The 10,942-nt window shown below is 36.6% G+C and overlaps 1 protein-coding gene across 1 annotated transcript; it reads right to left on the bottom strand.

The window, feature by feature from the left end:
• Positions 1 to 2,988: 2,988 nt before the first annotated feature.
• Positions 2,989 to 3,445, bottom strand: LOC115519481 (developmental pluripotency-associated protein 3-like). The gene is given in 1 exon segment (XM_030323475.1): positions 2,989 to 3,445. A coding segment is annotated over 1 exon segment (456 nt). The 3' UTR covers position 2,989.
• Positions 3,446 to 10,942: the final 7,497 nt, after the last annotated feature.

Here is a 10,942-nt window from a genome sequence, read left to right as displayed (position 1 = left end):
TTTCCTCGAGGATTTTGATGGCTTCCTGTCTTACATTTAGGTCTTTCATCCATTTTGAGTTTATTTTTGTGTATGGTGTAAGAAAGTGGCCCATCTTTTCATGTGCCTGTTGGCCATCTGGATATCTTCTTTAGAGAAGTGTCTATTCATGTTTTCTACCCATTTCTCCCTTGGATTATTTGTTTGTCAGGTGTGGAGTTTGGTGAGTTCTTTATAGATTTTGGATACTAGCCCTTTGTCTCATATATCATTTGCAAATATTTTTCCCATTCTGTTGGTTGCCTTTTAGTTTTGTTGATTGTTTCCTTTGCAGTGCAGAAGCTTTTTATCTGATGACGTTCCCATAATTCATTTTTGCTTTTAATTCCCTTGCCTTTGGAGATGTGTCAAGTAATAAATTGCTGTGGCTGAGGTCAGAGAGGTTTTTTTCCTGCTTTCTCCTCTAGGGTTTTGATGGTTTCCTGTCTCATATTCAGGTCCTTTATCCATTTTGAGTTTATTTTTGTGAATGGTGTGAGGAAGTGGTCTAGTTTCATTCTTCTGTATGTTGTTGTCCAGTTCTCCCAGCACCATTTGTTAAAGAGACTGTCTTTTTTCCATTGGATATTCTTTCCTGCTTTGTCAAAGATTAGTTGGCCATACTTTCGTGGGTCCAATTCTGGAGTACTATTCTATTCCATTGGTCTCTATTCTATTCCATTGGTCTATGTGTCTGTTTTTGTGCCAATACCATGCTGTCCAATGATTACAGCTTTGTAGTAGAGGCTAAAGTCTGGGATTGTGATGCCTCCTGCTTTGGTCTTCTTCCTAATTATTACTTTGGCTATTTGGGGTCTCAACGTCACTCCTCATCAAGGAAATACAAATCTAAACCACACTGAGATACCACCTCATGCCAGTCAGAGTGGCTAAAATGAACTAATCAGGAGACTATAGATGTTGGCAAGGATGTGGAGAAATGGGAACCCTCTTGCACTGTTGGTGGGAATGCAAACTGGTGCAGCTGCTCTGGAAAACAGTGTGGAGGTTTCTCAAAAAATTAAAAATAGATCTACCCTATGACCCAGAAATAGCACTTTTAGGAATGTACCCAAGTGATACAGGAGTACTGATGCCTAAGGGCACTTGCACCCCAATGTTTATAGCAGCACTTTCAACAATAGCCAAATTATGGAAATAGCCTAAATGTCCATCAACTGATGAATGGATAAAGAAATTGTGGTTTATATACACAATGGCATACTACTTGGTAATGAGAAAGAATGAAATATGGCCTTTTGTAGCAACATGGATGGAACTGTAGAGTGTTATGCTAAATGAAATAAGTCAGGCAGAGAAAGATACCATATGTTTTCACTCTTATGTGGATCCTGAGAAATTTAACAGAAGAAACTTAACATGGGGGAGGGGAATGAAAAAAAAAGAGTTAGAGAGTCAAACCATAAGAGACTCTTAAATACTGAAAACAAACTGAGGATTGATGGGGGTGGGAGGGTGGGGAGGGTGGGTGATGGGCATTGAGGAGGGTACCTGTTGGGATGAGTACTGGGTATTGTATGGAAACCAATTTGACAATAAGTTTTATATAAATACATACATACATACATACATACATACATACATACATACAAAGAAAGTGGTCCAGGTTCATTCTTTTCCATGTTGCTGTCCAATTTTTTTAGCACCACTTCCTGAAGAGATTGTCTTCATTCCATTGGATATTCTTTCCTGCTTTGTCAGAGATTAGTTGGCCATACTTTTGTGGGTCCATTTCTGGGTTCTCCATTTTGTTCCACTGATCTGAGTGTCTGTTATTGTGCCAGTACCATGATATCTTGATGATTACAACTTTGTAGTACAGCTTGAAGTCTGGGAATGTGATGCCTCCTGCTTTGGTTTTCTTTTTCAACATTGCTTTGGCTATTCAGGGTCTTTTCTGGTTCCATACAAATTTTAATATTATTTGTTCTAGCTGTGTGAAGAATGCCTGTGTTATTTTGATCGGGATTGCATTGAATATGTAGATTGCATTGAATATGTAGATTGTTTTGAGTAGTATCGACATTTTAACAATATTTGTTCTTCCTATCCAGGAGCATGGAATCTTTTTCCATTTTTTTTGTGTGTCTTCTTCAATTTCTTTCATAAGCTTTCTATAGTTTTCAGTGTATAGATTCTTCACCTCTTTGGTTATGTTTATTCCTAGGTATTTTATGGTTTTTGCTGCCATTTTATTTCATTTTGTTTTATTTTTTGAAACGTATTCAAATAAGCCTCAATTTTAATAAGATCCTCTACATACACATTTGCTACTGAAAATTGAACTACCACAAAAAAACTTTTATTACAACTCTAATTTTTGAAAACCAGAAAACCTAGCCTATGCACGCTGCCATAATTATAATTATGCTCTCCAGCCAAACCACCCAATATTCTCTATGTATTCCTCCCTGCACAAGTTACGTGGCTTCCAATTTGATTTTAGGGTTTTTTTTTTTTTTTAATGTTTTTATTCGAGAGCATGAGTGGGGGAAGGGCAGAGAGAAACACACACACACACACACACACACACACACACACACACACAGAATCTGAAGCAGGCTCCAGCCTCCCAGCTGCCAGCACAGAACCCTACTCTACAGAGCTCTAGTCAGGTGCTTAACCCAACTGAGCCACCCAGGAATCCCATGTTAGGTTACCCAATCTTCATGACTTCAGGTTTCTCAAACACCCAGGCTACACTCAAAACCCACTAGTACTTCCTTGGGTCATATCAAAAAGTGGAACTAAAGTATATTGAGGTCACTCAAATGCAAAACACTGGATTCCTCACAAATTATTGTTATCAAGGTACAAAAGACAAGACAGAGCTAATATCATAGATTATCAAAATATTATACTTTGTCTATAATACAGCAGCTTTCCCAAGGTGCTGCATACTGATTCTAAAATTACTAGCAAGAAAAACACCATATAATAAGGTTTATGTTTACATAGACTCCATGTCATAATTATTCTCCATGCTGGTATCCTCGGGAGGTCTATGATACAGGCAATAATGACATCTACATCTAAATCTTTCTACTCTGGATTCATCTGTGGAACGCTGGTTGAAGTAGCGATGATTTTTAATAAACCACATCAGCCTTTCCATCCTTTCTTTCTGAGCAGTTAACAAAGTCCTTACTCCACCCCTCCTCCTGTTGCTGAGTATTTGGTCCACAAGTCACTGTGGTTTCATCCCTCTGTCCTGCTGTTGGGGTGGATATTCTGGTAGAGGGGAAGGAAGTTTGATACTAGGGTCGAGAGTCAATTGACTAAGGTTCTTTATTAATATTTCGGAGATGGTTTGAGAGGCAGCTGAGCCTCCCTGGGAATTTTCTTCACTGGCCATCTGAGAAGGTTCTGGGCCACAGGATGGGTAAAGCTTCATTGGCGAATCCATCGAAAGCCAAGTCTCAGACCTGAAAGCCAAGTCTCAGTCCTTCTAGACCTTTGGATTCCAGTGGAAAGTAATGGGCTCAAGTAGCTGCCAATTAGCCTGGAAAGAACGAGATAGCCCAGAAAGGGCGAGAAAAATGGAGGCTCCAACAAACCGTGGCGAGAGAAAAAGGACAAACCTCCTTTTGCTGCCATTTTAAATGGGATCGATTCGTTGATTTCTCTTTCTGTTGCTTCATTATTGTTGTGTAGGAATGCAACCGATTTCTGTTGATTTTATATCCTGCAACTTTGCTGAATTCATAGATCAGTTCTAGCAGTATTTTGGTGGAATCTTTTGGGTTTTCCATATAGAGTATCATGTCATCTGCGAAGAGTGAAAGTTTGACCTCCTCCTGGCCGATTCGGATGCCTTTTATTTCTTTGTGTTGTCCGACTGCAGAGGCTAAGACTTCCAATACTATGTTGAATAACAGTGGTGAGAGTGGACGTCCCTGTCTTGTTCCTGACCTTAGGGGGAAAGCTCTCAGTTTTTCCCCATTGAGGATGATATTAGTGTTGGGTCGTTCATATATGGCTTTTATGATCTCAAGGTATATGCTCTTTCTATCCCTACTTTCTTGAGGGTTTTTATCAAGAAAGGATGCTGTCTTTTGTCAAATGCTTTCTCTGCATCTATTGAGAGGATCATATTATTCTTGTCCTTTCTTTTATTGATGTGATGTATCACGTTAATTGTCTTGCAGATATTGAATGAGCCCTGCATCCCATGTATAAATCCCACTTGGTCATGGCAAATAATTTTTTTAATGTATTGTTGGATCCGGTTGGCTAATACCTTGCTGAGGATTTTTGCATCCATGTTCACCAGGGAAATTGGTCTATAGGTCTCCTTTTTAGTGGAGTCTCTGTCTGGTTTTGGAATCAAGGTAATGCTTGCTTCATAGAAAGAGTTTGGAAGTTTTCTTTCCATTTCTATTTTTTGGAAAAGCTTCAAGAAAATAGGTGTTAACCCTACCTTAAATGTTTGGTAGAATTCCCCTGGAAAGCCATCTGGCCCTGGACTCTTGTTTTTTGGCAGATTTTTGATTACTAATTTGATTTCCTTACTGGTTACAGGTATGTTCAAATTTTCTATTTCTTCCTGTTTCAGTTTTGGTAGTGTATATGCTTGTAAAAATTTGTCCATTTCTTCTAGATTGCCCATTTTATTGGTGTATAATTGCCCAAAACATTCTCTTATTATTGTTTTTATTTCTGCTGTGTTGGTTGTGATCTCTCCTCTTTCATTCCTTATTTTATTTATGTGGGTCCTTTCCTTTTTCTTTTTGATCAAACTGGCTAGTGGCTTATCAAATTTGTTAATTCTTTCAAAGAACCAGCTTCTGGTTTCATTGATCTGTTCTGCTCTCTCTCTCTCTCTCTCTTTTTTTTTTTTTTTTTTGGTTTTGATAGCATTAATTTCTGCTCTAGTCTTTATTAATTCCTGTCTTCTGCTGATTTTGGGTTTTATTTGTTGTTCTTTTTCCAGCTCCTTAAGGTGTAAGGTTAGGTTGTGTATCTGGGATCTTTCTTCCTTCTTTAGGAAGGCTTGGATTGCTATATACTTTCCTCTTATGACCACCTTTGCTACATCCCAGAGGTTTTTGGCTCTGGTGTGATCATTCTCATTGGCTTCCATGTACTTTTAAATTTCCTCTTTAATTTTTTGATTAGCCCATTCATTCTTTAGTAGGATGTTCTTTAGTCTCCAAGTATTTGTTACCTTTCCAAATTTTTTCTTGTGGTTGATTTCAAGTTTCATAGAGTTGTGGTCTGAAAATATGCATGGTATGACCTCGATTTTTTGTACTTACTAAGGGCTGATTTGTGTCCCAGTATATGGTCTATTCTGGAGAACGTTCCATGTGCATTGGAGAAGAATGTATATTCTGCTTCTTTAGGATGAAATGTTCTGAATATATCTGTAAAATCCATCTGGTCTAGTGTGTCATTCAAAGCTATTGTTTCCTTGTTGATTTTTTGATTAGATGGTGTGTCCATTGCTGTGAGTGGGGTGTTGAAGTCCTCTACTATTATGGTGTTACTATCGACGAGTTTCTTTATATTTGTGATTAATTGATTTATATATTTGGGTGCTCCACATTTGGCACATAAATGTTTACAATTGTTAGGTATTCTTGGTGGATAGACCCCTTAATTATTATACAATGCCCTTCTTCATCTCTTGTTACAGTATTTATTTTAAAATCTAGATAGTCTGATAAAAGTATGGCTACTCTGGCTTTCTTTTGGTGACCATTACCAGGACAGATGGTTCTCCATCCCCTTATTTTCAATATGAAGGTGTCTTTAGGTCTAAAGTGGGTCTCTTATAAACAGTATATAGATGGATCTTGTTTTCTTATCTATCCTGTTACCCTATGTCTTGATTGGAGCATTGAGTCAGTACATTGATGTTTAGAGTGAGTACTGAAAGATATATATATATATATATATATATATATATATATATATATATATGTATTTCCCATCTTTTCTTCCCTCAGAGAGTCCCCCTTAAAATATTTTGCAGAGCTTATTTAGGGGTCACAAATTCCTTTAATTTTTGTTTGTCTGGAAACTTTTTATGTCTCCTTCTATTTTGAATGACAGCCTTGCTGGATAAAGAATTCTTGGCTGCATATTTTTCTGATTCAGCACACTGAATATATTCTGCCACTGCTTTCTGGCCTGCCAAGTTTCTGTGGATAGGTTTGCTGTGAACCTGATCTGTCTTCCCTTGTAGGTTAAGGACTGTTTTTCCTTTGCTGCTTTCATTATTCTCTCTTTGCCTGAGTATTTTGTGGATTTGACTATGATACGCCTTGTTGATGGTCGGTTTTTGTTGAATATAATGGGGGTCCTCTGTTCTTACTGATTTTGATGTCTGTGTCTTTCCCCAGGTTAGGAAAGTTTTCTGCTATGATTTGCTCACATAACCCTTCTACCCCTATTTCTCTCTCTTCCTCTTCTGGGACCCCTATGATTCTGATGTTGTTCCTTTTTAATGAGTCATTGAGTTCTCTAATTCTTAAATCGTGCTCTTTTCATTCATCTCCCTCTTTTTTTCTGCTTCATTATTCTCTTTAAGTTTGTCCTCTGTATTGCTGATTCTCTGTTCTGCCTCATCCATCCTTGCTGCTGCTGCATCCATCCGTGATTACAGCTCACTTATAGCATTTTTAATTTCATTCTATTTTTTACTTCTTTTGTCTCTGAAGAAAGGAATCCTAATCTATTTTCAACTCCAGGTAGTATTCTTATTATCGTGATTCTAAATTTTGGTTCAGACATCTTGCTTTTATCTGTGTTGGTTAAATCCCTGACTGTCATTTCTTCATGCTCTTTCTCTTGGGGTAAATTCCTTTGTTTTGTTTTTTAAGGGGGAAAAGGAATTAATGAGGTAGAAAAATTAAAACTAAAAAAATTAAAATTAAAAAGATAAAATTAAAAAAATATTAAAATTAAAAAATTAAACACACACACATACAAATCGAATAAATGGTGCTAGATACTAGGTGTGTTTTGGTCTGGGTGTTGAAAGTAGTTTGACAGATTAGAGAATAAAGGGGGGAAAGGAAAAAAAAAGGAAATCATTTAAGAACTTGAAAAAATGAATACATTGAAGTAGACTAAAATGAGATGATGGGAGTAAAATAGAATTTGAAAAATATACACAAAAGTAAAGAATATAGTAGAAAAAATTAAAGAAAAATATTTTTAATAAAAATTAAAAATGAAAATGAATTTTTTCTGTATTGAATAAAAAAAGAAACAAAGAAGAGAAAAAAGAAAAAAAAGAAAAAAAGGAAATCGTTTGAAAATTTGAAAAAGTGAATACACTGTAATATACTAAAATAAAATGATGGAAGTAAAATGCATTTTGAGAAAAATTACATAAAAGCAAAAAATATAGTAAAAACAATTAAATAAAAATATTTTTAATAGATATTGAAAGTAAAAATGAAGTTTTTTTCTTTCTGCATTCAAGAAAATGAAAAGAAATGAAAAATAGAAAAAAAGAAAAAGAAGGAAATCGCTTGAGAATTTGAAAAAAGGAATACACTGAAGTAGACTAAAATGAGATGATGGAAGTAAAATGGAATTTGAAAAAATATGCACAAAGGTAAAGAATATAGTAGAAAAAAAATAAAGAAAAATATTTTTCATAAAAATTAAAAAAAAGAATTTTTCTTTTTCTGTACTAAAGAGACAAAAAGAGAAAAAAGAAAAAAGGGAAAAAGGAAATCATTCAGAAATTTGAAAAAGTGAATACACTGTAGTAGACTAAAATAAAATGATGGAAGTAGAATTTGAAAAAATTTACAGAAAAGCCAAAAATATAGTAAAAACAATTAAAGAAAAATATCTTTAAAGATATTGCAAGTAAAAATGAAGTTTTTCTCTTTCTGCATTCAAGAATAGGAAAAGAAATGAAAAAGAGAAAAAAAGAAAGAAAAAAAAGGAAATGGTTTGAAAATTTGAAAATGTGAACACACTGAAGTAGACTAAAATAAAATGATGGCAGTAAAATAGAATTTGAAGAAATTGACACCAAAGTAAAAAGTATAGTAATAAAAATTAAAGAAAAATATTTTTAATAAAAATTGAAAATAAAAATGAATTTTTTCTCTTTCTGTATTCAAGAAAAAGAAAAGTGTAAAAGAGAAAAAAAAAAGCAAAGAAAAATTGAATAGATGGACCTGCTAACAGACTGAATTAAGACTGAAATTACTTTGTTTTCCCCTAAAAGTCAGAATATGTAACGCTTTATAGTCCATAAACTAAGTAGGCAGTGAGACTTGTGTTCTTAAAGAGCAAGGGTGGCCCAGTTGGGCAGGTCTCAGCATAATGGCTTCGTTCTCCACTAGATGGTGTTGCTAGCCTACTGGGGTGGAGTGTTGTGGTGCTCCTAGGTGTGTATGTGCATGTGCGGGAGCGGTGAAAATGGCATCACTCAGTTACCCAGTCTGTTCTCCCGGATCAGCAATCGCGCATCCATCCTTTGTCTTCAGCTTTCGTCCACGCCCCATTTTTTCACTGTCTGTGACCAGGCCCCAGACAGGACCTCTCTCCTGAATTTTGTCTCAGATGCGGCTGTTTTCCCCAGCCCCTTACTTCTGAAGGACTGCGGCTTTGACCCGTTCCACCCCTCTGCGGGAGGGTCTCACTGAGCAATGGCCGAATGAACAATGGCTGAATGTTGGCTGCACCCAGGAATGCCCGCTGGACTCTGCTGCTGTCAGTGCCCCAAGACTACAGCCAGGTGCCAGCCCGCCTCAGAAAAAGTTCGCGAGATAGTGTTGCAGCAGTGTTTCAGGGATTATGGAAAATCACAACACACATCTGGCACCAGGCTTCACCCTTAATGACCTTGTTCTGGCAACAGCGAATGTGGCCGTTTTCTGGGGTCTGCTGGGACCAGGTGGCTTCAACAGTCCCTATCAAATGTGCTTCCAGCAGTGGAACTGCTTTTCCCCGTGTGGCCTGAGAACCTCCCGGACCCCGCTCTGTTCCTGGGGATTCGCCCTTCCCATTAGAGCACCAACAGGTATGGAGCTGCAGAGTTGCAGCCTTTGTGCTCCCCTTGTTTACAGTCTTAATGGAATTTAAACCCTCTCCTTTCTCCTTTTTCCCTTTTTAGTTTAGTCCCTGCAGCTGTTTCCAATTTTCCATTTTCTCTCCAGCTGCTTTTGGGGAGCGGTGCTTTTCCCATATTCTCCCCCCCACATCTCCATTCTCTCTCTGCTCACAAAAGCACCTCCCTTCCTGCTCTCCAGGTTCTCCTCTCTGCGCCATGTACCTACTAAATTCTATGGTTCAGGTTGTGCAGATTGTTGTGTTAATCCTCCAATCAGTTTTCTAGGTGTGTAGGATGGTTTAGTGTTGGTCTAGCTGTATTTCATGGACGTGAGATGCACAAAAGACTTCCATGCTGTTCTGCCATCTTGGTTCCTCCTCATGGTTAGTGAGTTTGAGCACCACATTGGGCTCTGTGCTGACAGTGCAGACATTTCTTTTTTATAGAAATTCAGTTGTATACTGCTAACATCTTTAGGTCAATACAAATGCATATATACAATTAAGAAATTTTTTGAAGATCTTGATTTTGTGGGGAATAGGGAAGGAAGAACAGTTTTTAAATGGGCACTTGAAATATTGGCAGTGATGGAATAGAAAGGTGTATTTGTTATTGATAGATAAATAATTCAAAGACATTTACTGATGACTGTATTTAAAATAGTGATCTGAAGCTATAATGTAGAACCAATGATGAATATAATGTTAAACTGATTATACATTCCAGAGCTATGGTAACTATTACCTAGGTAACCACAAAAATATATAATCTTCAGCTGACTTTACTAAATGAAAAGTTTTGTTTTGGATTCCTGCTTTTGCAATATATAAAATGATAACATGATTTAAGTGATTTGGAACTGTGTAAAACAGATTTTAAATTACATTTTACATGATTAGAAAAGATAATCACAAAATTTGTTTCAATTACGTATTCCAAACAACATGTGGTGATGATTTACACTTTATTATACATTTTCCCCTAAAGAATTGAATATGCTCTATATTGTTCTTAGGGAAATTCTGAGAAGTTTTGTATGAATTAGCTAGTAGTGACATTTTTATAGTATACCCTCTATTATTCAGTGAGAAAAGAAGCACTGACAGAAGTTTTTTAAAAATCAAAGTTACATAGATATACATCTTTAATTCTCATTTTTATTTCTTTTTAGTTAGTTTTGCATGCTTTTGTTGTCTTGATATTGAGGAAGACTCCATTCTCCACCTCTAAGACTTCTCCCATCCCTCAGCTAGGTCTGTTGCCAAATTAGGTGTGGTCATGTGACTAAATTTTTTTAAACATGTATGAATGGAGGTGATGTGTGCCACCTCTGGAACTGGGTATGTGCCACCATGCTGTCTTATGCTTGTTAGCCTGATGCAGTCTTACAATGGCAGTGACCTGATTTTAATTATATCATAAAGACAAGGCATTGTGGGATGGTGGAGAAACATGAAGGAAGGAACCTGGGTTTTTGAATGACTGCACGGAGCAGGGCAACACTTTGACCTAGACTGATCACTTCAGGCTATCAGATAAGAAAGAAAGAAATTTCCGTCTTCTTTAAGCTACTCAATTATTGTTAATTATCTTTATTATAGCAGCCTAGCCTAAATAATATACATCGATTTGACTAGATTCAGTGAGAGAAGGAGTAAATCCAGATGCTTTTTCAAATTCGTAAGTTCAAGTTCGCTCATTTACACATATTCTTCCCTATAATGACATCTGTCTTGGTGATACAATCTTTCTCACACTCCTCTTCAGTTCTTTTATCCTGTACAGACTATGTGACTCTACCTCTAATTAATGCTTGCTCTATTTACTTGTGCTTTTTCTTATTATATTGCTATTACCATAGGTAGGGGTGGGGTTGGT

Source organism: Lynx canadensis, chromosome B4 (genome assembly GCF_007474595.2).
Source record: "Lynx canadensis isolate LIC74 chromosome B4, mLynCan4.pri.v2, whole genome shotgun sequence".
Taxonomy (NCBI): domain Eukaryota; kingdom Metazoa; phylum Chordata; class Mammalia; order Carnivora; family Felidae; genus Lynx; species Lynx canadensis.
Note: the sequence above shows the minus strand (reverse complement) of the source record. Positions and strands in the feature narration are given on the sequence as shown.